This window comes from Choloepus didactylus, chromosome 14 (genome assembly GCF_015220235.1).
Source record: "Choloepus didactylus isolate mChoDid1 chromosome 14, mChoDid1.pri, whole genome shotgun sequence".
NCBI classification, from domain to species: Eukaryota; Metazoa; Chordata; class Mammalia; order Pilosa; family Megalonychidae; genus Choloepus; species Choloepus didactylus.
In genome coordinates, this window is record NC_051320.1 from 88,765,291 (window position 1) to 88,792,652 (window position 27,362).

The window sequence follows — 27,362 nt, forward strand, 5'->3', positions numbered from 1 at the left end:
CGGAACCGCGCCAACTTTCCCAGAGTTCGAAATAAGCTTTGAGACTCTGCCATGGATTTATCTACACCAGTCTCAGCCTGGTGGCACTTTAGAACTCTCTCTCTTCCTCCACCTCGACTCCAATGGGTCCCTAATGGGATGTACAGCATGGTTCGCTGCTCTGAAGCCCTGATGTTATCTCTGTAGCCATCAGTGGCTCCCATCAGTAACCTAGAACAGTCCGTTCTCAAGCCCTGGAGAGATGAAGCCAGTCAGCAATTCTGCTCCCACCCTGCACTGCCCTGGCTCCCTCGAACTCCCACTGTCAGTGGGACTTTGGGTCCTCTCCCTCCAATCCACTGTAAACCTGCGCCAGGTCGCATTTCTTAAAATGTGGGTCTGATTAAATTCCTTTCTGCTTAAAGAAAAAGACATCTTATTGCACCTAACTACTGAAAGAAAATAGGTCATTTAAGGTCCACCAAGTTGAGGCCTCAACTTTTTCATCTGACACCTCCTTCCCCAAACCACCCAGTCCAGTCTGTGGGCTTCTGCCACTGGTTCTGCCCTTGTTTTCCTGCTTACTCGCTCTCTGCACCTTCCCCGCTGCTGTCAGAAGACTACCCCCCCTTTTCCAGCCCCACACTGGTGATCACCTCGTCTCTGGGGCTTTTCCCATCCTTCCCCATTTCATTTATCTGACTTAATTCCCACTCAGAAAGATGGGTGGTATTATCCCAAAGCACAAGGAGTGGAAACTGAGGCTCGACCTGAAAGTCACTTGCCCTGGTTTACAGAGTTAACACGTGGTGACCTGGCTATGCCAGAGCCAGTGTGTGCCCCTCTGGAGCTCCTCTCTGGCCCTCGCTGACCCCTTCTACCCCCTCTGCCCCACGGCCGCCAGCACGGGAGCCCTTGGCCTTCCTGTTGGGGAGACTCAGTTTGCCTTCTAAGGAGTGAGACGCTGGCACGCAGAGCAGATCTCCTTTGGAGGCCTGAGATGCGGTGTTCTCTGTGTCTGCCCTGATTATGAAATATGGACCCGTTTGCTTTCCCGTCAACTCAGCCTAGATAAGGAGGCACAACTATGTGCTTTTCAACAAGATTTTGTGGATGAGGGGAAAGAAGGAAAGAAGGAAGGAGGAAGGGGGGAATGAAGGCCAGGAGGCCTTTTCCTACTGACCGTGGAGACCTTGGGCTGCAGGCCAGGGCTGAGGTCACACAAAGCCCAGCCCTGGAGCACTCGACCCCGAGCGCCCTCAGGAACTGTCCTATTTACAGCCCTTTGAAATATGGCCTGGTGTGCTTTTGGCCTCTTATCTGATTCTCCGGAACAAAGTGAAGGGATGTGGGAGGGAGGTTGGCTTGGCAGCCCTGCTGATGCAATCAGTAAAACCAGCTACACTGGGCCCTGAATCTTCCGGATCCTCCTCGGAGTGTGTGTGTTAGCAGAAGACCTCAACTGGTAAAGTACAGGTAACAGTGACGACCTCAAAGCTGCACTGGAAGGCTGAGTGAGTGCAGAATGTCATGTCGAGGAGGCAGAAACTCAGGAGGGAAAAGTGGGCAGACAGAGGCCAGAATTCACAAAAACAGTACAGGCAGGCTCCGAGAGAGGTTAAAGTTCCCTGCCGGGAGCTCGTGTGGGGTGGGTGCCCTCCTGGTGACTTAGAAGTGCACAGGTGCTGGGAAGGGTCTAATGGCAGCAACGTGGCTTGGGGTGGCGGGGCCACGACGGGAGCCCAGGTAGCCCAGGCCGTGGCCACTTCCCTGGCTGTCCGTGTGTGCCAGGCAGCCTGGGAGTTGGGAGGAAAACCCAGGGTGAAAGCCGGCCTTGGCAGTTGTCAGCGGTAGGACTGGCTCCTAGCCTGTTCCGCTCACTAACGGGTGGAGGACTCGGCACCAGTCCAGCCCCCATGGCTGAGCTGATTTTCTTAGCTGTAAAATAAGAGGCTGAGTTCTGAGGCTGAGCTCTCTGATGTCTAAAACCTCACCTGTGTCTCACCTGTTGTCCAGCAGCCACCCCTGGCTTCATACGTCCAGGCACCTTTCCCAGACTTATGCCTCTTTTCTTACATTCAATAGCTTTGGAGAGCCACCCTACCACCTCCTCCAGGAAGCCTTCCCAGGTTAGGAACCTGGTGTGAGGAAGAAAAGTGTTCGAAACCATAGAGTTGTCCAGAAGTCAAAGGGCCACTATGTGGGGCCCAGAGCAACCCATCACTGGGGGCATTCAAGCAGACTGGCATCACCACTGGAGGCAGCCCCAGCCGAGGGAAGTGCTGCTTTGTGGGACGTTGAGAAAGAGGGTTTCTACTGCCAAAGATGACGGTGATGATGACGATGGTGAAGACGACAGTGCCTCACCCACAGCATTTACTTAACAAACATTTACAGAATGCATAACCTATGCCACGCACCTTCTAAGCGCTTTCCAAGCATTAACTCACTAAGCACCAGGTAGGTACTATTATTGTCCACATTTTATATATGAGAAACCTGAGGTACAAAGAGGTTAAGCGACTTGCTCAAGGTCACACAGCTAGGAAGCAGCAGGGTGAGGATGTTTATTGAATGAATCAGTGAATGACTCAATGGATGAGGAATTGAAGACTGGGGGCTGGGAGAAGTTTGAACAAAAGCACCACTGAGGTGTTCTGCAAACACTAAGATTTTACAATTCCTTCTCATCTCACACTATCTAAACATGCAACCACTATAACTTATCATTTAAAACTCCCAGTTCCCCAGTCCACCCAAAACTGCCACAGCATATAAAACCAAGGATCATGTTCAGAGAAAAAGAGAAAACTTCCTTCACTCCATCCAAGAGGCAGGGTCTGATATTCAAAACCATCTCCATGGCCACTAAATGTTTTTCTCCTTGTTTGCAGATGTGCTATTGTATAGACATCAGTTTAATTTACAAATTCCTATAGTTTGCTCAGCGCAGTTTGTTCCGGGTCCTAGCTAGAGACAGAAAAATAGTATCAGGCCTTATGCTGGAACCTGTTTCTCATTTAAAGTTTCTATTAGGCGAAGGGAGAGAGCACAGGCTTGCTGTCTGCCTCATCTCCCCCTTTCGTTTTAATTTCCTTTTTGCCAAAAGACTGAATTTTAAAATTTAAGATTATGCTTTAGAAACAACCAGAAATATACCCCACAAAAACCTTCTGGTTTGTGGCAGCTAACATGTTTCCCCAGCAACCATCTTTATTCATCAAACTCTCCACCAGGTGGTAGGATTAAAAGTGTTTTCAAGTAATAAGAACAACAAACCTTTCTTTCCATTGTGAAGATGTTATTAAAAAGGGACTCTTCCAATTTTGCACCCGGGACTTTTACTCCTCGTTGTACTTCAAGTAGGTTGTCCCCAGGAGACCCCTGTCCAGGGATTTTGTTACAGGGACACACCTGATCCAGGAACTTTGCACCAAGCCTTCCTGCCCTCTTCCCGTCTCCAAACCCCTGCCAGGTGCATCTCCCTGCCTCAATCCCCTGGCACCACCACGGGGCCCTCTGAATTCCGGTATTTATGCAGGTGGTCCAAGGGATGCAGGGCTCACCGTGGGGATCTAAGTATCAAGCCAGACCACAAGAGAGCAGGGCCCAGAGGGTGAAGCAGGGAGGAAGTTTCCAGCCCTAGCCCTGGGGAAGGTGAAGCTGCTGGTTTAAGAGTTGGGAAACAAGTCCTCAAAAAAGGATGTTATAGAACTTGGGTCCATCCCCACAAGAGGACATAGATGGATGGGCCACACCCTCCTTCCCTGCCCACCCCAAGGGCTGTGATGTGTTTCCCATCGGAACCTCTTAGGAAAGGGAAGGCTCCCCACTGATCTAGAGGCATACAGGAACGCCCTGGGAACATCATAGCACAGCGCCTGATCTCTTGGGCTTTGTATAGAACAGAGGGTTATGAAATCCAACTCTGCCACTTTCTAGCTGTGTGACCCTGGGTAAGTGATTTAACCTCTCTGAGCCCCATATTCCACAACTGTAAAAATGAGATTAGGAAATAGGTCAAAACACTGACTTCGCAGAGCTGCAGTAAAGACAAGGGATCTAATATTGAAGGAATGTGAAATTCTAATGAGGGAAAGGGTGCACACCTGCCTGGCTAAGGTGGCGCTTACAAGTGTGGGACCCAGGTGAGACAGGTTATCTGTAGACTCCATGCAGTCTCCACAGTTAAACTCTCAAGGTTTCCGGGAAAATCCATAAACTGAAATTATTATTTTCTTTGGAACCCTACTAAGAATAGAATGCTCAGAGAGGCCTAACCTTTGCTGGCTGCTGGTTACCCGCAAAAAATGTACAAGCAAGATTCAGTGTTTCCGGACCGCCTGCAGTTGTTTTCTGCCCCTCTCTGGTATACATCTGGTTACGCCTTTGTTTCTTGACTCCGACTCCATCTACTAGTTGACTTCTTCCCATCAGAGGAAACAGCCTCCATGCAAATTAACTGAACAGTGGGCAGATTATCTAACCAAACATCTCTTAGCTATTTGTTGACAGCTCACTGGTTTCTGGAGGTTCCCCCTGGGTCTCGCCCTCAGAACCGGGGTCCTTGGGATCTTGGTGACCCTGGCCTGGCTCTCCCACTAAGTCTCACCTGTGGGCACCAAGCTCTCCGGCTCCCTAACACTAAAGCTTGTTCTTGACCAAGTCTGTTCCTGGATCTGGTTCGTCTGTATCTTTCTTTCATGAACTGTAAATGTTCCTGTAAATTTATGGAGCTGTTATTCTGGCTCCATAAATTGACTCGAGGATCTAATTAGGATGCTGAGACTTGGATTTACGTTTCTTGTGACTGTTCTCAGGCCTGGCCAGGCAGATGGAGGGAGCAGGGGGGTCAGGTGGAGACAGCAAGGCTCTGGGGGTCAGGGATGGAGGGAGGGAGGGAGGTGGTTCCACTGGAGTTGGAGGCTGCATGACGTGCTGGTGACAGGCCCCCTCTGTGAACCCGTTTCCTCATCTGTACAGTTCAGGGCGGGGAAGCATGAGCTGGAGAGGGGTGTAACGGGAAGGCTAGGTAGTCAAAAGTTCAGGCCTATTCTTTCCCCAGGACTCACCCACTTTGTACTTAGGTAGTTCTGGGGTCACGGAGAGGCCCTGTGAGCTTGGGTGAGTCACTGTCTCCTCTGAATGTGCACCTGAATCCATCTGCAAAATGGGGAGACCCTAGGCCCAATCCAGCAGGCAGAAGAACTGAACTGCGGGCCGGGGGGGTCATGCTGCAGCGGTTGGGGGATGGCTGTGGGTGCCAGGGTCTGGTGTTTCAAGGGAGTTTTGGCTCCGGGACCCCAGGGAGCTGGCTGAGGTTCCCACAGCCACAGCACACTGCAGGGAGGTAGGGAGAACCAGCCTCTCATTACTCGGCCAGATGAGTTCCAGGGATTTATTTTGCTCTCCAGTCTAGTCTTCTATGGAAGGAGTTTTGCTTTGTTTTGTTTTCCACTGTGCCTTTTATTTCTGAAAAGGTAAATGCCCAATTAGATGGATTTTAGTCTTTCATGTGGAGTTGTTTTAGGCTTTCCGAGCATGAAACAGTATTTTGGAATCATCCCACCCTCTCAGTCGGAGAGGCAGTTCTGACTTTGCTTTGCTCGTGTTTTTCTGGTTGGGTTTTTCTCAAGAGCTCTCTGCTATGTAAATATGCAGGAAGGGAATTTTTATCCACTCTGCTCTACTGGTTCAATGTGGGTTCAAAGGGATTTTTGTTAATGTAGCAAAATCTATTAAAACCACGATCCATTCTGATTTAAGATTTTCTTTTTTAAAGTGTCTGGCAAAATTCAGAGAGAAGACTTCCTTTGCACACCCAAATGTGGACTTCCCAAAAATCATTTGCAACCCCCTTTTTAATTCTGCCAAATAATTTGGAGCTAATGCTCTCTTAACTTTTCTGAATTCCCGCTGGTGATTTTTAACTCGTGTTTTATATTCCTTTATTAAAGGCTTCAGGATCCTACCTGGTTAGACAATTTTTATGAATTTTAGAGGGGGAATCAGTCAATGCATTTGGTGGAAAAAAAAAAAAAAAATATATATATATATATATATATATATATATATATAAACCCAGAGAGTCAGGAAAAAAAGGGTCCCAACATCCCAGACTAATTGGAAGAAAGGCCTTTTAACCTAAGAACAACTCAAAGAACAGCATCACACTAAAAGCTCCCCGGGTGGCACAGCTCCGCTTCACCCCAACATGTCTGAACTTGCCCTTCTCAGGAACAGCCACTAATGTTCTTTTAGTGATTCTCATGTGCCAGGATCTATACTAAACTCCTTTGGGAATAAACTTGTTTATTTTTCACATCAACCATACAAAGTCCGCAGTATCATCCCCATGACAAATGAAGAAACTGGGACATGGGAAAAATAAATAACTTGATCAGGGTCTAGAAGGAGTAAGTGATAAGCCTGGGAGGGAAACCCAAACAACCCTTAACATTCAGGCTACTGTGCTTCTCATCGAGAAACTTCCCCTTTATCATACCAAGGGCAGGCAGCACAATGGGTTAAAACTGGGCTCTGGGCCAGGGTCTCCCACTGGGTGCTTCCGCCAGCTGTGGGGCTGAGACAGGGGAGGTGCCCAGCCATCGGGCTCTCCTGCCCATAGGGGATCAGGACAGGATTCACCCCTGCTCTTGCAGATTTAAAGGAACTAAGAGTGAGCAGCTCTGCTCAGGATGGCCCCGCCCTGGCCTGTCCCAGCCTCTCCCTGGCTGGGTGGCACCGGGGGCGTGGGGGGCGGCAAGGAGAGAGCGCAATGGTGTAGTTTATCCTCTCAGCTCTCCGGTGCAGGCTGAGGGGCTGGCTGGCCCTCCCTCGGCCTCTCCCCGCTGGGGGTGTAACTGGGCCCAGCATAACCCTTCCTGGTTTCCCCCAGCACCGCTCAGTCTGTGCACACACTCACTTCCCTTAGTAAACTTTCCACTCAATTTGAGAGTCTTGTGTCCTGCTGGGACCCAGAAAGATCCGATGCTTAAAATGCCTGGCTCTGGGCTTGGGAAACACAAAACACTTTATGAAATGTCGACATTATTAAAATTATTCTAAGTCATTTTCATTCACCTCCTCCTGTGGGCTCCTCAGAAATCCCCGTGAAGCAGGTGGAGCGGGGCTACCATCTCCCAGCTGAGGAAACGGAGGCTCAAAGAGGTGATTCTCTCCAGGTCCCTGGGCAGCGCCGGGTGGAACGGGGCCAAGATCAGAGCCCTGGGGCTCGGAGTCCAGGAAATACCCTGATGTCAGGGCCCTCTCTCTGGGGCAGCCTTTCTGGGGGGTTAACCACGACAGGCAGAGTCAGCTCAACTCTGACACAGGTCACACGCCCTGCACACCCACCAGGCCACACACGTGGCTCCATCGAGCAGGTCAGCGCACCTGCCACAGGCTCCGCCCCCCAGATTCCCTGCTCCAGGCAACAGTGTAGGCTAATTGGTAGCTCTCTGTGCCATGCCCTGGGGAAAAAGAAACTTTGCAAATTTTATATGACCCGTAGGAATAAGGCCAGCCTGCTCCTCTTCCTCCATTGACACCAGCCTTGTATTTCGAATGTTTATCCATGAGCTTTCTAGAACATTCCGCCTTCGGTCAACACCTCCATTTCCCACAGACTCTGTTCCAATGTTGTGCCCCCATGCAAGTGTCTCGTGGCGTAGCTTCTCTTGCACTCAGACTCGGCTGGACTGGACACTATGAGGCTCTAGGACCGGGGCTGTGGGAGCTGCTCTCCCAAGCACCCCCCGATTTATTCTCACAGGGACCTGCATCGCAGGGGGGCCCGGCCCCATGCACACCTCAAATCCGGCTGGCCAGGTGAAGGCACTTGTCACACTCACTCATAACCCTCGGTCACAGGACTGTCCTCCTGGGTAAGGTCTCCACAGCCACTGCCTGCCTTGCCTTATAAACGCCCCTCCCTAATCGGCTATTTAAATCTGAGACACACGGTGAGGACAGGGTGTTAAAGATAAAGCATTCAGTTTTACTTTGCAAAGCAAAAGCAAAGAAGCCAGGTCTCTCTTACTCGTAGTCATCCTGAAACCCTTAACCCTTGAGGGTCTCCCAGGTCAGAGACCTGACCTGCAAACCGGCAGAGCAGCCACAGTTATTCCAGGCAGAGACCAGGACACTCTGGGGGGAGGATGGGCAAAGCACTTAACCCCTAAAATTCCCAGTTCCCTTACCTCTTCAGAACCACACACACCAGACTTATGACCAGCCAGCTGCTTTATGGTACTTTTCTTGCACACATGGGTGACAAGCCACTTTGATGAGACACCAGTCCTACACATTCAAGAAAACTCTCCTGCAGTCTGACTGGGCTTTAGGAGAACACCCAAGGGTGCACAGGCTTTGTCTCGTCAATGAATCTTTCCCCGGGGAGTCCCTTCTCAGTTCCAATCCTATTTCTATTATATGCATATGTCACCACTGCAGGGTGACACCTTCTGTCCCCAAGTCCCCCACCCCACACACAGCTTCATGACCTCTGGACCCCTTTCCCCCCATCTCTACATCCCAAGCACCTTGCATGGTGCTTAGCACGACACAAGAACCTAATAAATGTTGGCTCCAGTGAAATCAAAACAATCCAACCACACAAACAAAACACAAGGACAATTAACCCCCAGGCCTCCCCAGGCAACGCTGGTTTCCAGTAAGGGATAGAGAGTTAGGCCTAGGGAGGAGCACGTAGGTTTGGGGAAGGGCCCGTGGTGGAGGCTGGAGCTATTCTGGAGCTCATGAGGCCAGGGCCTTGGGCCAGCTCTGCCATCAACAGTCCCGGGGCTCCCCCTCTGAGCCTCCGTGTTTTTATCTTAAAATGAAAGGTCAAACAAAATGATTTCTGAGGTCGTTTCCTGCCCTTCGAAGGGGAACACACTACCCTGGGTAGTTCCTGTTTGCAATGTATACCATTTGGGGGTCCCCACGGATGCAACCTCGGCTCTTCCATTTCGGACCCCACAGTCTGAAACTTTAGCGCCATCTCTAAATATCAGTGCCGAGAGCTGCCAGAGAATGACTCAGCCATGAGAAGGCAGGTTCCGGGAGGCCTGGTGGGTCCTGGGCTCGGGGTGGGGGTGGTCCAGCCCTCCCAGGCAAGGGCAGGGGGCGGTAACCCCAGAGAGTTCTGAGAAAAGTGAAAGTAAATGAGGTGGAGGCTTTCTTCACAATGAAAATGCTTTAATGGAACCAGGGGACCGTCAGCAGATGCCAAGCCTCCCATTTTGCAGAGAGTGAAGCTGAGACCTGAGCTGGGAATAGTTTTAGAGCCCCGAGGCAAAACCACTGAGTGTGGCCACGGAGACTGGAATGTAGGCTTTCTTGTCTGGACTCCTGCGGCCAAATTAAAGCAAGAGAGAGCTCGCAGCCCCTCAGGCCTGCGCAGGGGGAACCTGAAGCTTCCACAACGGGGGCACATAATTAAGCAAAGCTGTCTGTAAGCCTTATTCTAGAATTCTCTGTGACCAGGATGGCTCTCCCACTGGCCTGTGGAGTACATGCCTTTAGAGCCCAATGGAAGGCACCGGAAAGACAAGATGATGGTCAGAGTTTATTTTTCTACTTCTTGGTTGCTTTTGGTGGTGTGGGAGGCGGCCTGAGGTGAGAGCTAAGGTTTGGATCCCATCGGGCAAAGCCCTGTGCAAATTTAAATCTTCTGAGTCAGCAGCTCTCTCCACCGGAACTGACTCAAGCAAGGGTAACTGACCAGGAGGGCTGTAGAGTCATATGTCTGAGAGGCCCCTGTCTGGGGGCTGTCGATAGCAGCCAGGGGTGGTGTCCTGGCTCCGGGCCCACCTCTAGAAGAGGGGGAGAGAGAGACTTACCTGGCACAGAGGCCCACAGCAACCCCAACAATCCAGGGTTCCAGGGACCCCTCCCTGCCCTCCACACCTGGGGACCAAGGGCGCCCGGCATGGGTGATGGCTGATTCTGTGCAGCCCCCACCCAGACTTCAGGAGCAGGGCTGGGGAGCCCGGCCGGAGTCTGCAAGTCCAAACTCAGTCTGGCCTGCAGAAGAAGGCTGTTGCTTCCGCTTGCTGGGGCAGAGCTGCACGGAGCAGAATCCACACCCCCTGAAGAAACCGTCTGCCATCATTTCTGGCTACACTTCCTGTTTTCCTCTCACCCTAGTGCTGGGGTGGGGCACTCCGGCCCGCCGGCCAAGTGAGGTGAGGCGAACGCCCTGCTCAGGCTCACACCCTGGCCTGGTCCCAACGCCACAACCTGGACAGCAAATGTGGGTCCAGAGAATGTCAGGGCTCGTGAGATAGGGAAAGGCAGGAGAAGGAGCCCTCTATTCATTTTCATTTATGTATTCAGCAAGATCTATATGATTTTGAAGTCAGGGCATGCATGTACACATGTGATTGGTAGTATTTATTCTGTACAATGTATTTGTGAAGTAGTAGTCTTAGTCCCAATTTACAGATAAGGAAACTGAGACTAGGAGAGGTTGTCTCAAGCCTAAAGACAGAGGATGGGAGCCTAGGAAGAGCCCCCTGCACCCCCCATACCCCCAGATCTAGGCAGAGGTAGGGGACGGGACATGGATAGAATAATGAACTCCCGGTCGGTCTTTTCAGTCAACCTCCGGGTTTCAGGAAATGTCTGGGCCGGGGCGTTTGTCTGGGCAACAGGGAAGGGGAGGTACGGGGAGGGGCAGTGAGTGGCCCCAAGCCCCCTGTCATTGGCGACCCCTACCCACCGCAGAGCAGTTCCCAAAGCAGCCAGTAGGGGGCAGTGCATCTTGTCTTTTTGGAGGCGCCGGGGCGTTCTCAGGCGGCTCGCCCGCAGCTTCCAGGAATAAACCTGGTGCAGAGTCCCGCACGTAGTGGGTGCTCAACGCACTCTGGAAACCCAAAAGGCTTCACTCGGCACATGAATTTGAGTTAAATTGTAGAACTGGGGAAGCGGAGGGGAGGCGTGCGCGTCCTGGCCCTTGCCGGCCGCCTTCCATCCTAAAAGCATTTTCAAAAGCCGCGTTTGCACCTACGACGTCTGCGGCGCGGCGGCAACCACTGGATATCGCTCATCTCATTTTTCCCGCTGGCGAGTACGCACACAACACACAGACACACACACACAGCCGCAAAACCGGGAAGGGCGCTCGCTGTCTCCCTGGATAACCATCTAGGCACAAATAAGCGGGGGAACCCACGAGACGAATGAGCCAGGAAAAACGGGGAGGTCCCCGGAGGCTCACACGTGAAACCCAGGAGAATGCCTGATGCGGCGACAAGGCGATTAAGTCACTGCCTTCTGGGTCACTGCTGCCTCCCTCTGTGGGACGCCGGGAGCCCGCGAGACGCAGTGATCGCCCCAGCCCCTACCCACGCGTGCGCTTCTGGGCGCACACGTGCACCTTTGCCCAGCGCCCCCAGCCCGCCCCGCGCGTCACAGGCGCGGAGAGGGACCCTCGGGTAGGAGGAAGGAGAGACTCGGCGCTCCGACCGGCGAAGGGATCCCGAGCGACCAGGACACCCTTCACTTAAAACCGGAGGCGCAGGGCAGGGCGAAGGCGCGCTGGGCCAGGGCGCAGCCTCATGCCCCATCTCAAGTTCAGCCGCGCCTCCTCCCGCAAGGTCACGCTGAGACACACTCCGCCTAGAGAAAGCAGGCGCTCGAAGTTGCGCCACGGTCCAGGTCAGCATCTGGCTATCTCCCCACCCGAGCGCACTGCCCCAGTGCCAGAGGTCCCTGCCCGCGTGAGCCTCCATAAGGGGAGGCCTCTGCCCCTCATAGGTCACGCACCGAGAGACGCAGGCAAGTTCCTAACTTTTGTCACATTATTTCGCGGCAGCTGGGGCGCCTAACGGGGCTGGGGCGGACTCAGAGTTTCGAGTAGCCACTGGCTCCACTCCCGTCGTGCTCCCTTTCGCCCACTCGGGAGCCCCACACTGTCCAACACGCCGCGTCCAGCTGCCCTGTCCCGGTCACCAACTTCTCCGACCCCGGAGCTGCGCAGACCGGGGGCGTCCCCGGGGCCAATGGCCACCTCCCTGGTCTGCGCCTGCTCGCCGCGGATTTGGAGCCTCGATTCCGGTTGCGTCCCACGGCCACTGCTCCCGCTCACCGGCGTCCTCCTCGCGCCTCCGCGGCGTCCCGGCCCACGACTGCGGCTCCGCTGGAGTGCGCCCGAACCCCGCCGCCCCGCGGGCTCTCCTTCCCCCGGCGGCCCCGTTGGCCGCTCCGCCGGGATCTCCCAGCCCGGCGCCGGGTGCAGTGTCACTGGGGCCGCCCGGGGGCCGTTGTCCCGACCCCGGCGCAGACTCCCCGCCGAGCTACCCCGGCAGCTTCTCCAGCAAAGGTTCAAGACCCCTGAGCCGTAACCTCCTCCCCAGCCACCTTCCTTTCCCAAAAGACCCCGGTGGTCGGGGTCTCCCTACGTAGGTCCTCCTCCCAGCGTCCGGAGTCGAGGTCCTCAGTCCCACCTCTGTGTCACACCCTCCCAATCTCCTCTCCACCACTTCTGTTCCCGGGGCCGGGCAATCACCCTCCACTCCGAAAACACGCACGAAACTGCCCGAGCCCCAACTCTGGCGGACGCAGCTCTCGGCGCACCCCCGCGTACCCCGGGTCCGGGTTCGGTTCCGAGGGCTCACTCACCGCGGCTGGAGACACGCTGGAGTTTGCTGGGTTTGGGGGAGGAGGAGGTTGGGAGGAGAATAAAAGGGGCGGGGGGTGTCCTAACACTCGCCCCCTTCTCAGCTCACAGCGCCTCTTCTTTCAGTCTCTCCTTCTCTTCCTCCTCCTCCTCTTCCTCCTCCCTCTGGTCTGGGGCTCTTTGTCTTTGCAAAGTGTCGAAACTGTCTGGCATAGTGGGGCTCCGCCGGCGGGGGCAGGGGCCGGGGCAGCGGGGAGGCGGGGTGAGGATGGGAGCGGTCTCCCGAGCACCTTCCCCCGGCTGTAACGGGCAGGGGAAGGCGGGGCGCCCGGGGAGGGGCTGCCTTCCCTGGCCGGCCGGGGCCGGGAGCCGGGGCGCGCCGGCGCCTCCCCTGCGCGGCGCCCTCCTCTCCTTCCGCCAAGCCCGCCCCTCGGGGGCCCGCGCCCCCCCAGCCCCGGCCGGCCCGCCCTCCCGCCGCAACTGGGCTCGGCTTTCCCCTGGCTCCGGGCTTCCTGCGAACCCAAGATAGCGCTCCGGGCCACGTGGGCCGCCGCGGGCCCGGCGCAGGCCGGCCGGGAGACGCCGGAGGCGGCGCGGGGACCCGATCGCCGCTCGGTGAGGGAGTCTGCGGAGACAGCTCCGCGGCTGCCCGCGCGGATGCCGCCGCCCGCCGGATGGTGGGGCTCGGGCGGAGCGGCCAGATGGCCGGGCACCCGGGGTGTCAGGCCCAGGGAGGAGGCGACGGCAGCGCGCGGAGAAGACGCGCGGGTGCCCAGAAGAGCCCGCGCCGCCTTCACGGTGGCGAGATGGGGCCGATCCCCCGGTCGGCGACCGGGCAGAGCCACCGACTTCCTCTAAGGGCGAGGATTTCGAGGTGGGATTTGGGGGGTGGGGGGCGCGGCGGGGTTGGGGGACTGAGGAGGCCGAAGATCCGGAGCCGCAGAGCTGGGCACCGCGGCCCGGCCCCCTCCCTGGCTCACCAGCCTGCCGCTGTTTTTTTCCTCCCAGATGGGGAGGCTGCAGCGCTTTCCAGAAACAGGGCTAGGGCCTAGCAGGGGGAACCCGGGTAGAGGCCAGCCTGAATCGACCTGGGGCTGGAGCTTCAGCGTTTGGGGGTCAGGTTTGAGGTTATCGGCACTCTTGTCTTTTATGGTAAGATGTATGGGCGGCCCGAGAGCAAAGTGCCGGTCGATTAGAGGCCGAATGCTGTGCACAAGATTGAAAAGGGAGTTTTTAAAAATCTGCTTTTACAACTCCTATCCCCTGGCTGGAACTTGACCTCTTTCCCAACTTTTCTGAGGAATGTTGATAGTGTAAGAGGCAAGGCCTGGCCCAGGGGTCAGTTAATTCTTGCAGCATCCTTTTTGCTCCAGTAGGAGAGCTCTGCCTTTTGCAATGGAAGGAGAGAGAAAGAGAAAGCCTTCATTCATCAGAGATGCTTGCAGTAAGCCCTCAGATCAGGCTGCCTGGGGCAGACTTCCGGGTTCAGGTCCTGCACTGCTACTCAATTGATGTGTGATCTTGCTAGTTACTGCACCTCTCAGTTGACTTAACTCTGTGCCTTGGTTTCCTCATCTGTGAAAATGGGACTAATAATAGTGTCTCTATCATAAGGTTGCTGTGATGACTAAATGAATTCATGCATGTCAAACCCTGAGACCCCTACTTAGCACATAGTAAGTGCTCAAGAAAAGTAGGCTGTATGGCCCATGTACTTCTCCAGATCTGTCTCTGTACATAGCGAGGATATGGCCTACCCTAGAAGTACTGGGGAAGACCCTGGAGACTCAGGAGAGAAAAGGGGAGATGTTAAGAGAAGAGAAGGAAGAGAGAAGTACAAGGGAAACTGATTTAAAAAGGAGGGGGGGATAAGAAAAGCTGTTACTAGAAGGAGAGATATGGTAGTTAATTCTGTGTGTCAAGTTGCCTAGGTTTTGGTGTCCATTTGTTTGGTCAGGCAAGCACTAGCATGATTGTAACTGTGAGGGTATTCCATAGATAGCTTTGTATCTGTAATCAGTTGATTGCATCTACTGCAGTTTGCATTTACAATCATCAAAGGAGCTTGCCCTCAGCAATGTGAGACATTTCCTCAGTTGGAGGTCTTAGAAGCCAAAACTGAGGATTTCAGTTGTCAGAAAGAATTATTTCTGCCTCAACTTCAGTCCACCATCTTCTCCTGAACAATTCAACCTCACCTTCATTGGAGTTTTCTCCTACTGCTCTATGACCTCTTGCCTGTCCCCATCAGGACTCACTGGATCTTATTTCAATTCCAGAAAGGGGGTGATGCTGCCTGGAAGCATTTTTCTGAGATAGGGGTCAGGGTGTGCACCCCACCTACCCCACCCCACCAAATGCTTTTACATATATGTGGGCAAGGGAGGGGAGAGGAGAGGTTTCCTAGCAGTATAAGTTACTCTTCTCTCCAGTAGCAATGTTTTCCAGCAGGGAACCTTCTAGCAAGGATCACTCGTACTCTTAGTCTTTGGAAGTGGGGCTCAGCACATCTTCCAAGTGAAATACCAGAGAGGAATGAAATACAGGAGCGGTCATCCTGCTTACCTCACAGGAACCCCTGACCACGGCGTTTGCTACATTGATTTGCGTGATTATATGTATCACCATATTTGGTGGGTGCTTGCCTTCTGACTTGACTCTAAGTTCTGTGGCCAGTGATGTGTTTGTTTTTGCTCCCTGCTGTCTGCAACACCCATTTCGCTGCTTACTATTTGGTAGCTGCTCAATAAAGAGGTGCTGAATCAATTAATAAAAGAAGTGTTATTTAATATAAGGATCAAATAAGATCAACTATGGGAAAGCACTTTAATACGGAAAATGCTCTGCTAATATATGACCTACCTCCTAGTAGATTCTATGGAAAGAGGATGAGATAAGGCAAATAAGTGGCCCCAGGTCACCCAGCTCTTAAGCCTTGTAGCCAGGAATCCAAACCTGCTCCCAGTTTCAGCCCTGGATTCTTGGCAGTTCCCCTGGATGACTCTACGGTGAGATGGAAATTCATTATTGAGTGGCTCTGGTGAAACACACATCAGTCGTCACCTTATCCATATAGAAAGATGTACGTCAGATGCATCTTTCCCATCTGTTGGGTTAGCCCAGCCAAGGCTTTTTCCCATTCCACTTCCTTTCTGTTATATTTCTTCCCAGGTAGTGGGGAGGCCCTCTCTCCCTCTCCCCCTTTTCTGGAGGAATTGTGACATTCCATGCAAGCAGCACTCCTGAACCCACTGGACAATTTCCAGGAGCCCAGATCCGGGCGGTGTCAGGGTTGTGTGTGTGTGCACTCTTCTTTGTCACCCCGAGTGTGTCTCCCAACGGGCCTGCCAGAGAACAGCTGGTGACAGCCATTGCTGGGAGTGTCTGGGCAGTGTGTCCCCCAGGGGCCGTGACTTTGATTTAATGTTCATGGCCACCCTCCATGTTTTCAGAGCAGCAGCAGCAAAGCTCTCAGGAATCATGGCTAAGGAACTTGCTTTCATCTTTTCCCTGCCCCCATCTTGGCACATCAGAATGGAAAGATCCTAATGGGCTCTGACCCCATCTCAGTGACTGTGCAGGAAAGCAAAGGGCTCGTTGGTGAGAGGTGAGTGCAGAGCTTCTGGGCATGTGTGTTTTGGACGAGGTTCTACTCGGTGCTTTTAGGGCTATGAGGAGCTCTCAGACTTCCTTAAAGAGAAAAAAAGAGATTTTATACAGGGATATAAGACTGAATTTGGAAGTAAGAAGCCAAAAGGAGAGAAGCAGCTCAGGTCTCTCTGTCTCAGTCTGTCTGTCTTTCTCAGCTCTCTTGAACCTTGGGGTCTGCTCTTCAAGTCGGCTGCAGATCTGCAGTCCCAGACCCTCTATATCATGGCCACTGTTGCAACAGTCCTCTCAGCTTCGCCTCCCACCGTCCATTGGCTCAGTGTTTCCATTTTTCCTGGAGGGGACTCAGATTGGCAGGCCCCACTGCGTCACAGGTCATCTTCCAACTCTGAGCGGCTGCCCAGGCAGTGCGTGCCCACCTCTCAGGTGAACATGCGGGAGGAGAGCCATTTGGGGATTTTGTATTGGAGGGAGTGTAGAAGCATGGCCCTGAAGCCCCCTTCCAACTCTGAGTATCTCAGAGGCCGTCGGGGTCAGCAGAACTATTAATCAGGAGCCATGCAGTCTATACTACCCACATACATTAAACCCAACATCCATGCCAAGCCAGATGATTAGTCTAGGTCAGCCATGACCACCCTTTTCTTGCCAGAAATTGGTTTGGAAATAGTAGATTTAACCCATTTGCACCAAAAAGATAAAGAAAGAAACTTATTTGAGTCTTCTAAGAAAGAAGCTCTTAAGAGTAAGCTGTGGGAAGCCCATTTTTCTCTCCAACTGGATATGCTGCAATGTCTATTCAGGGGCATCCATGGCTATGGAGGAAGTAAAATTGAGGACAGGTGGATCTGGAGCCCTGATCATGCCATACCTGAAGCTTATCCATGCACTTCCTGTTCTACGAGCCAATAAAATTCTTTCTTTTATTTAAACCCCTTTAGGTCATGTTTCCATTATTTGCAGCCAAACACTTGATAACTGGTACACAGCTACAGCCAGATTCATTTTCCTGAAGCTCAAAACCCTTAAAAACTAAAACTTCAATGGCTTCCCTTTATCAAGGGAGCTAAGTCCTAAATTCTGAGCCTACCGGTAACGTCCTTCTTTGTGAGGTCCCAGTGTATGTCTCTCACTTGTTTTCTTCCATCGCTCCTCTTTACAAGCCCTGTATATCATGTATGACTCAGCCCTGAAACTTGGGTTACATTACATGTTTTGTTCTCAAAACCAACACAGATCCCCCTCTTGCTAGGCTGGTGAGGATTCAATATCAGCCATCATGGGGCTCCCTTTCCCCTGAGGTATACAAAATTCCAGGGGTCTAATCAGGCCCTGGTACTTAGCAGTCCTCCAAACTTCAGCAGAGTTTCCCACTGTCCTAAGCTGCAGAACCCAGGAGGACGAGTGCTCCAAAGCATCCTTGCCAAGGGGCCCGCCTCCCAGGTACACCAGACCCCCCTCCTGACCTCTCCTTAGGGTGCTCCTTGAGTGGTGGCTTCCATTCTCCACAGCTTGCAGAAGCATCCCCTTCTCCTGTGTCAGGGGATTGAAGCTTGATTTCAAAGAAGCTTATCTACAATCAACTTCTCATTTTCCCACACGCCAGAGTTCTTGAGGCAAGAAAATATCAGTGTCTGACTTCCGTCTTGAAACGGGGGAAATGGGAAGATATAGGGGACAAAAAGCACAAATTAATATTTCAATAAATGTCCTACCGCACCTGTGTTCTACACACATCAGCCAATTGAACCCCCACCATTCCTTCTAGAAAATCCACTCTGAGGCTTAGCTTACAGCCTACTCATTCCCTGGAAATCCCAGATACTATGCTAAGTGCTGGAGGCAAAGAGGTGGACAGCTCCCATGTCCAGAGAGTCCACCTGATTCGGGACTGACAGTTGCTGGTTATTTCAGCACCTTTGGCCTATGCTGTGATAGGGTAAAAACCGCTTAGTGAGGTCACTGAGAGGGCCAGTTTTAGGAGGTCGGGTCTCCAGGGGTCTCATGGTGAATGAGGTGTTAGAGCAAGGTGATTTGGTATGTATGGTGCATGAGTTCGTCGAGTCACACAAAACCCCACAAGCCACGTGGAGGGGTTTGGGCTTTGTTTTGAGAGCATGTGGAGAATTTTATGTGTTGGGGCTGGCAGTGAATGCATCATCAGGTTTGCATGCTGGCCAGACCCCTCAGGCAGCAACGTGGAGGGAGGAGTTCAGACTGGAAGCAACAGACCTACTACGTTGGTGACCTAAGTGATATTAGGGGTCTGCTACTAAGGAAGTAGCAGAAACCTCAGAAAGTGTAAATGAGTTTGAGAGTAGGTAAAGTGGATAGAGCACATCCACGATTGGTCAGGGGCAATGAGGAAGAGGGAAAAGAGATATTGCTGGTTACACTGTCCCCAATATCCACCTCCTATGTCTTTCTTGCAACAGAATCCTTTTTTTTCCCCCCACACGCATGAGATGTCTGGAGCAGCAGCAACCATCTTGGGGTCATGAGACCTGCCTGAGAATGATGGGGTTAAAAGAGAAAGATCTTTGATCTCCAACAGCATCAATGAGCAGTGGAATCAATGCTGGTAACACCTTATCTCGGGATCTCTTGTTTTGTGAAAGAAAACAAGCATCAATACTCAGACTTATTTATTTAAGCTACCATAGTTAGTTTCATTGTTGTTGTTACTTGCAGCCCAAGTGCAACCCTAGCTGATAATGGGTGGGTGATGGCAATCTCCAAAATATGGAGTCTCCTAGGAAGGAGGAGAGATGAGTACCATTTTTACATGTCACTTTTCCCTTTCTTGTGGGACATCCAGTTACAGCTTGTCCTGGTTACCTATTGTTGCATAACGAAACACCCCGAAACTTAGAGACATAAAACAATAGATATTTTGTTATGCTCATGGATTCTGGGTGGTCAGGAATTTAGCCAGAACCCAGAAGGGATGACTCTTCTCTGCCCCCACTATGTCTGGGGAGACTTGAAACTGGGGTACTCAAACGGCTGAGGCTGGAGTCCTCTGGCGGCTTCTTCACTCTATGTCTGGGACCAGGACTGGGCCGACTTGAAGGCTGGACTCCGCTGGGCATGTCCACCAGAGCACATCCGCGTGGCCTCTCCACGCCTGGGGCTAAGGTCTGAGAGCGAGCATCCAGGAGTGAGCCTTCCAGGAGAACAGGGTTGGAGCCACAGGCCTTTTATGACCTAACTTCAGAGGGAAAACAGCATCACTTCACTGTACTCTTATTATTCGAGCAGTCACAAGCCAATGGGGAAGGGATCTAGACTCCACCTTTCTATGGGAGAATGTGCAGAATTTGGAGCCATGTTTTAAAAAGCCACACAGCCACAGACAGCTGCATTTCCAGGATTGGGGAGCTGGGCTGGATTCACAGAGGAGCAATCAGGTGGTGGTGGAAGCCAGGTGCGAATGAGATCACCTGAAGAGAGTGTGGAAAATGGAAAGAGGGCCAAGGACAGAGCCCTGAGGACATGGTGGTTCTCGGTAAATGTTTGTGGAATAAATGATTCATCGAGCACTTGATTCTGTATCGATAACCACCCCCTTCTCCATCAGAGGTCTCTGATCTGGCCCCCAGCAGGAGAATTATTACAGATGACTGAGCCACCCGGAGGAAGGAGACAATCACCAGAGTCCAGACAAGGAACACTTAGAGCCCCCCTTCTCAAACTTTAATGTGCATAAGAGGGTTTGGGGAGACTTATTCAAAATATAAGGCCCTTGGCCTCTGTCCCAGAGATTCTGAATTCAGTAGACTTGCAGTGAGATCAAGCAAACTGCCTTTCTGAACAAGTTCCTTCTGTTGTACGGCGGCAGGGGCTGGGTGGGCTGCAGTTAGAGACAGAACAGTGCTCAGCGCTCAGCCACAGATCCCGGTGGGGCCCGGGGCCCAGGTCTTTTGCTAAGATGCCCTGGCTTCCATTCCTGGCTTTGCTCCTTTGTAGCCACCTGACTGTTGACAGTTTACCTCTTCTGACATCAGTCTTCTTGACTGTATAATTAGGAGGTTAAGGTAGAGCTTTGTTTTCAAACTATGTTCTGTGGGACCTGAGGGCTTTCACAGTGGGCACCCATATGCATGAATAAATTTAGCAAATGCTCATTGAGCGTTGGCTGTATGCCAGGCCCTGGGCTGGATACGGGGATACGGCGTGGGCACTGCACCTGCCCTCAGGGAGCTGGCGTTCTAGCAGAGGAGGGCAGGAGTTACGAATGAATGATTGATAGTCATCATGCAAAGTGCTTCAGAGGAGAAGCACAAGGTGCCGTGAGAAGGGAGATGAGAAGGAGCAGACAAAGATGCCTTAAATTACGTGTATCAGCTTCCATGTGGGTTGCCGTTTGGACAAAACTTTCCAATATTTGAAGCCACCATCTCAGATGACCTCTGCGGGGCCTTGTGACTGGAAACCTTTTGTGCCTTTATGTTTGTCTATGATTACCCCACTGTGTAAAGCCAAAACAGGCAGAATGCAATTGCTGGATTTGAAATCTGTGCAATACCCCTAGGTTAGCATCTTCATTCTTGAAAATAAATTGAGCGGCTCTTCAGAGATTCAAAGTGTTCTATGCTATGGCCTTGTGACATTTAAAAATCAGCACCTTAACCTGGGAGACTGAGGGAGAGGACAGACAGAGCGGACTGATGTGCAGCCCTGCTCGATGGGGGAAGCAGCAAGGCCTCGAGACCAGAGTGGAGTCTGGAGCGTGTGTTCTTGGCATTGGGCAGGCCACTTAGACTTCTAAGTCTTCCCTTTCTCATCTGCAGAAAAGAGACTCACAGTATCTGCCTGTCCTTTAAGGAGAGGGATTGTAGACATGAAATACTAGCTCAGTGCCAGGTACTTAGTAAGCATTCAGTAAATGGTGGCCATTACTAATTCAAGTATCTTTCTTCTGCATTATTGTACTTGTCAACATTCCTGCAAATGTATTTTATAAATGAGAATGGAAAGTTACATGGTTTGGTAGTTGCCAGATCTCAGGCCTCTGCCTCCCCAAGGAAGAAAGCTCTGTCATTCTCTCCTTTAAAAGCCATCCTGTGATGGGGGCCTTAATTTTGAATTTGCATTTTTTTTTTTGTTTGTTTGCAAAGAAGAACATGTTTTTCTCCCAGTTAAAACCAAGTCTGTATATCCCATTTAGAAAATAAGGTGTCTATATTTGAAAGGAATGAAGATAAAATCCATATAGGTTGTTGAAAATAAAAAGGATGCCCTGAAATAGTTTCTCTATTTTCATTTGTAACTTAAGAGGTTAACTTTCGTGGCTGTCTTTTTTCTTTTGTTTTTAATAGTTAAGACAATACAGAGAGCACACAGCACGCAGGGAGGGAGGCCCTCTCTCACTTAGTGGTTTGGGGAATGGAGCTACTGTGTGAATGAGGGCAAGACATCTAGCCTCAGCTTGATTATCCCTAAAATGGGGATGATGATGTATCAGCCTTCAAGGATGATTGGGAAGGTTAAATGAGGTTATGCATTAAATGGGCCATGCATATAGGAAGTGCTTAGTATGTCAGCTGTTGCTATTTTTATGTGCATCAATTTACCAAATGTTTTGGTGGTGCCTTTAATGATCTGCATTTAATAATCCTGGAAGCAGCTAAACCTATCTGGAGGTTATGTCAGGAGCTCTGGCCTCAATTTTAGGAGATAGATGTGGTTTGAATCTTGGACCTGCCACTAATCTTGGGTGTGAATATGGCAAAATCATTTGAGTTGTTAGGGTGACCTCAGGACTATGGTCTAAAGCCAGACATGGGGAGAAAGCTGAATTCAACTGGGCAGGAAAACAGCTGGACAGTGAAGAATCTTGTGCAGTGTTCAGAATTTCATCCAAGCAAATCAGGTCATAGTGTTTTAGCAGTTAGGATTAGGCTTGGCTGCCGAAAACTCAACAAAACAGTGGCTAAGACAAGATAGGAGTTAATTTCTCTCCCTTTAAAGCACAGGTGAACAAGGCTAGTATGCTTTCCTACAGTATCAGGAACCAGGAGTCATCCACCTTTTTGTTTTACCAAGTGCATGCCATACAGCCCCAAATTTACCTCGTGGTCCAGGTTGGTTGCTCCAGTTCCAGCCATCACATCTTTGTTGCAGGCATTCTAGGAGGTTAAAGTATAGCCTTTACCTTTAAGGACATTTCCTGAAGATTCCCCTCACCATTTCTGCTCAAACTTATTTCCCAGGTAACCCCTAGCTGTCTACCTGAAAGGGATGCTGGTAAAAACATTCCCTATCCTAGGGACACATGTGTTGAGTCAGAGATTCTATTGCTACAAAGAGGGGGGATGCATATTTGGGATAAAGTAGCAGTTTGTGTGTAGGTTTAAAAGAGTTTAGATCACTGAACTTAGATCAGGGACAAAGGTGCAGAAACTGGATCCATCTGTAAAGTGTGGACTTGGAGTTGCTTGTTGCCATAGCAACTAGAAAAAAGATTTAGGATGCCCAACTTTGATGGAGAAAAAACCGCTTATGCCCTTCACATGCTGTGTTCTGGCCAAAAATCTATGGCTGATAAGCTCAGAAGGTCAGAATGGTACTTGCTTGTGCTATTAACACAACTGTTTAGTCTCCTAGTGCTAAGCGCCTTTCCACCCTGGGAAAGTTTAGAATCTATATAGAGATGGGAAAATGAATCACAGAAATAATACTTGTGGGGAAATAGTATATGTTAGGTATTTGAAGTATGTATAATAAAAAATATTTTGTTTTTTGGTTTTTTTTTTTACAAATTAGTTTTATAATCCCAGTTTAAAATATAACTAAACAGTAGTTTAATTTAGAATTGTATTTTTTCATTGAAAATTTTGAAGAAAATACTGGGAAAATATGCTATGTTTGATTGTTTAAAAGAACCTGAAAGCCACACTATTTATAAGTTTAACTCATTAGATTTAATAGACGTTTGAGTACTTGAGAAGGCTTTTGCTTGTCCTATCAGTTTAAACATTGGAGGGGATTTAAGGAATTGAGTTGTTTTCTGGACTCATTGTTTAAGGTTAATTGTTAACATATAGTCTATGTTTATGTAGATTTGTATGGTGAATTCAAAGGCCTAAGGAACACCGGCTTTTTTTATTTCCAAAAATAAAATGTATCATAATACTTTCTAAAAACACATATTAAATGATTTTTTCCTATGCACAAAGGCTGCCCTCATAGATAACAAATAATTTTTAAAAACCTCACAGTGACAACTTCACATTTTTGTATTTATTTATTCACGTACCAAATAAGAGGGGATAATTTCTTTTTTCTTTCGGGAGTAGAACTCTGTTTTAGTTTGTGGAACCCCGTGCTGGCCTTTGTTTTCAGAAACAACCCTTCCCCTTTCCAAGTAGGGGAAACTGTCAGTCAAGGATCCTCCCCCTCCTTGGCTGCAGGGTGGCAAGTTTCCCTCGCTAGCCTGTCATCCGCGCCACTTCCCAGAAGAGACTGTTCTTCAATTCCTTCTACTTAGATCACTGGCCTTTACCTTCCTGCTTCCTATTTTTTGGCATAATAATTAAGAGCACTGGTTCTGAAAACAGATTTTTGCATTTAAATCACAGTTCCAGTGCTTCCTAGCTGTGTGACCTTGGGTTGGTTCCTTACCCTGAGTCTTAGTTTCATCATCCATAAAGTCAAGATGATAATAATAGTATACCCAGTTCATAGTACTGTTGTTAAGGCTAAAGTGAATTAATATATGCAAAGCTGTTAAAATAGCACATAAAAGGTGCTCAATGTATGTTAACCATTATAATTATGATTAAGACATAATTGCTGAGCTTTCCTTTTGATTATGTGAATGAACCATGAACCCACATCTTTCCATTGACTTCCTGTCCCGCCCCTTCCCTTTTTTTTTAATGTGGTAGCATAGATATTATAAAATTTCCCATTTCAAATCTATTCGTAACTAAAGGGTCTGTTTCTGTTACTTGCAACCAAATTTCATGGCTGAAACAACCCAGTATACAAAAAGACATCTTCAGTGCAGGGAAGGGACCCAGGCCTTGCCTTCTCGGCCTTCCTCTGCCCGCTACAGCAGTGTTAAGATGACTCCCAAGGATCAGGGGCCACCAAGAGACACAGCTGGAACCCACTGGCCTCTTCAATGGCAAAGCCTCCTGTTGGATGATGTGCTGTGATTTCCTTCTCCACCTGCACCTGTGGTCCTGGGTCACGAAGATTCGTGTGTCCTCTCACCTGTGGGATAAGGTGACAGGCCCTTCACCATGGCACCCACGGACCTTCGTGGGCTACCCTGGGTTTCCTCTCCACCCCAAATCCTGTTTCTCTTCTCCCTTCCCATTACATTGTGTGCTCCAGCAGCACCCGACTCCAGCTCTATCTTCTATTTTCCGTGCTTTCTTCAGCCTCCATGCCTTTGTTGTCGCCAAAAGTGGGCTCGTCTGCACGGTGCACACAGAAGTCAATGCCGCAACACCAGGATTTTGAGAAGAGAGTTTATTGCATAATCAACCAGCAATGAGATTGGATGAAGAACCTCAGACAATCTCTCTGAACAAAATGGAGTCTGGGGTTTTACACTGTCTGGGGAAAGTGGACTTAAAGGGCTGGGTTTAGCAGAGCATTCTCTCTTGCAAATCATGCCTGGTCTGAAAATGGAGGCTTAGCTCACTCAGTGGCTAGAACCCATCAGAATTGGCCTTAGCAGGTGCTGTGAAGGGAAAGGAGACAGTAACTCTACTTGCAGTGAAGCCAGCTTCTTTTGAAGAGACTTGAGGAGGTGGGAGCTCAGAGGAAGGAACTGGAAATTTTTTCAAGCCAATAGGGAGGGGCTACTTCTGTGGAAATGGGGTTGGTAAGTGGCAGTTTCAGCACCCCCACCCCCACCCCACACTTTTTGTTGTAAGATTCCTCAGTCCTGAGGGATGAGAGGCAATGACTGCTCTAACTACTTCATGCTGGGAGGGGTTGAGGGATGGAAATGTTTTCCTCGCATATGTAGATACTGTCGGGTCTCTTCCGTGGTGAAGTGCCAGCGTACACCGACTGGTGAAATGGGAAGAGTCTTGCAGCTTGAAGCCTTTGGGAAACAAATTGTGTGATGAGTTTTATTATGAGTGGCCCAAAGAGGAGAATATCCAGGATGAGGATTTATGGAGCAATTAGAGAATACCAGCAGGAAGGCTTTCAGGGAGTTGTGATTTTATATTTTCCCACATAGTTTTGGGGGAGGGCTTTCTTACCTCCTGCGGCCATTTAGGGTGGCAGCGTCCAGGCTTTATTCTCCAGTTATCCAAATACAGAAAAACACGTACCCCAGTGGGGCACAGCTGGGCCCATTGTTGATTCCTTGCAGCCATGTAGCTGGTTTTGGGATCACACTGTGGGAGCCTGTGACATGTAGTCGAGACCTGCATAAAAGCCACCTCCATTATCGCCTCCCGACTCCATTTGAAATCTCTTAGCCATAGAAACTATTTTATTTTACTGTTTCCCCCTCTGATCAAGATCCTTTTCCCAAAGCCTCGCTGATCAACATTGGGTATTAATTCCTCAGTGCCAGGGATGTTCACCCCCGGGAGTCAGGTCCCACACTGGGGAGAAGGAAAGTAGTGAGTTTATTTGCAGAGTTTGTCTTGGAGAGAGAGAGCACACACCCACATTTGAGCAACGAGGAACTTTTCCAGGGGGTGACTCTTAGCCATCAACCACAATTAAGCTCAGTTTCATCATCACAGAAAAAAGTTTCATAAGTGCAAGCTTCAGGATCAAGGGCTTGGCTTATTAGCATAGTTCCTTTTATGAGGCAAGGCTCATATATTCCAGCATTTATTTTCATAGGCTCCCTGTTATAAATTCGAATGGGGATAATTTATGATTTCCAAAAGCAGCAGATCTTAGACTTAGACCTTGCAAAGTTCCTTTTCTGCAGTTTTAGTAAGTCGGGAGCCCCTATTGCTTGAGAGAAGAGCAGGAATTCCCCAGCTGGGGAAGTTTCATAGTTCCGTGCTTTCCTTCCCCAGTCCTGACTTTGCAAGTACTTTTTCATTTTATACCCAAAACACTCTGAAATGCATCAGGGTATTACATCCACCTGTACAGAATACCCAGCTCTTATTCCCTGTTCTAAGTTCCATATCAAATAAAGCTGTTAGGTTGTCCAAGTAAACTTGACCAGACAGGTTAAATCAGGTAGTATGCCACAGAAAATTCAAATTTTGGACAAAATAAATCTCTCCTCCTTTGGTCTGACACAGACATTAAAGTCCTAAAATACAGACAATATCATCCTTGACCCTATATTATGGTTCACATTAGTCCTTACCAGATCAGCCCAACTCACAGCTCCAACTGGAGTCCGACCCCATGTTTCACCTTCTTCAACAATTGCTGTATGGAGTCATCTTTTAGAATCAGTGCTGCTTCTGCAGTACTTTAGGAGTTCGAGAACTCCAACTCTGAGCCTCAAGTTTTGCACAGACCCGAGAGTTCAGGGGAGCTCCCAGGTCACACAAACATGGAACAAAACACAAAAATGTAGAACAACCAAGGCCCAGGAACAAACGTGACTGCTGCAAGAGTTTACAATCTAGGCCCTAATTCCCTCATTCACATTTTCCAAATGAAGCTACTTCCAGAAATAAAAACATTTAAAAATTAACTTGTATTGAGGCCATCAACCATAGACCAAAGCAGAAGCTGTGTCCTGTCTCAGCTTTACACTTGGCAAGGTTGTTAATGAATAGGTAGCACATAATTCATGTATTTGCCTTGCTTCTCTTTTCAAGTCCCTCCTTGTTGAAGATGAAGCTGTGGCCTGTAGCTGACTGCATGCACTTTTAGAGAAGGACCAGAGCAAAAACAGTATCACTGACAAGGAAATTTGGTGGTTCTTCTGACATGTAGCATTTTCTAAGAATAAATAAAATACTGGTGTTTAATATCATGCAGATTAGGATCAGGGCATATCATACACAGTGAGAACATTGCCAAATATCTAGGAATGCTATTTGATTTCTAAATATTCACATGAATAACATTTTACCAATACAAATTCAACCTACAGAGGTTAGAAAATCCCTTTTGATTTGGCAATGCTTCCGTGCCACCTGCAACAAATCAAATGAATTTAATTGTTTCTAGCAGCTCTTTTTTACAAGGC

At 49.9% G+C, this 27,362-nt stretch overlaps 2 protein-coding genes and 1 long non-coding RNA gene across 5 annotated transcripts in view; 1 reads left to right on the forward strand and 2 right to left on the reverse strand.

Moving 5' to 3' along the window:
* The window catches only part of ST3GAL1 (ST3 beta-galactoside alpha-2,3-sialyltransferase 1), a 91,173-nt gene extending 78,204 nt beyond the window's left edge, over window positions 1-12,969 (reverse strand). Inside the window, exon 1 of one of the 3 annotated variants that reach the window (XM_037803221.1) lies at window positions 12,607-12,969. The gene's annotated coding sequence lies outside the window, so the exon portion shown is untranslated. Of the gene's footprint in view, window positions 1-9,824; window positions 12,346-12,571 lie in introns of those variants that run through there. The other 2 variants (XM_037803223.1, XM_037803222.1) reach the window with 2 other exon arrangements.
* Window positions 11,988-22,896, forward strand: LOC119508908 (translation initiation factor IF-2-like). Its single transcript, XM_037802619.1, has 4 exons — window positions 11,988-12,325; window positions 12,550-12,653; window positions 12,872-13,478; window positions 18,649-22,896. Exons 1-4 carry the CDS (start codon window positions 11,988-11,990, stop codon window positions 18,755-18,757), a joined length of 1,158 nt encoding a protein of 385 aa, XP_037658547.1. The 3' UTR covers window positions 18,758-22,896.
* A 2,327-nt stretch (window positions 22,897-25,223) lies between these two features.
* Window positions 25,224-26,727, reverse strand: LOC119509283. Its single transcript, XR_005211665.1, has 3 exons — window positions 26,526-26,727; window positions 25,444-25,611; window positions 25,224-25,280 (listed from the first exon to the last, which is right to left on the reverse strand). It is a non-coding gene; the product is annotated as an uncharacterized LOC119509283 (long non-coding RNA).
* Window positions 26,728-27,362: the final 635 nt, after the last annotated feature.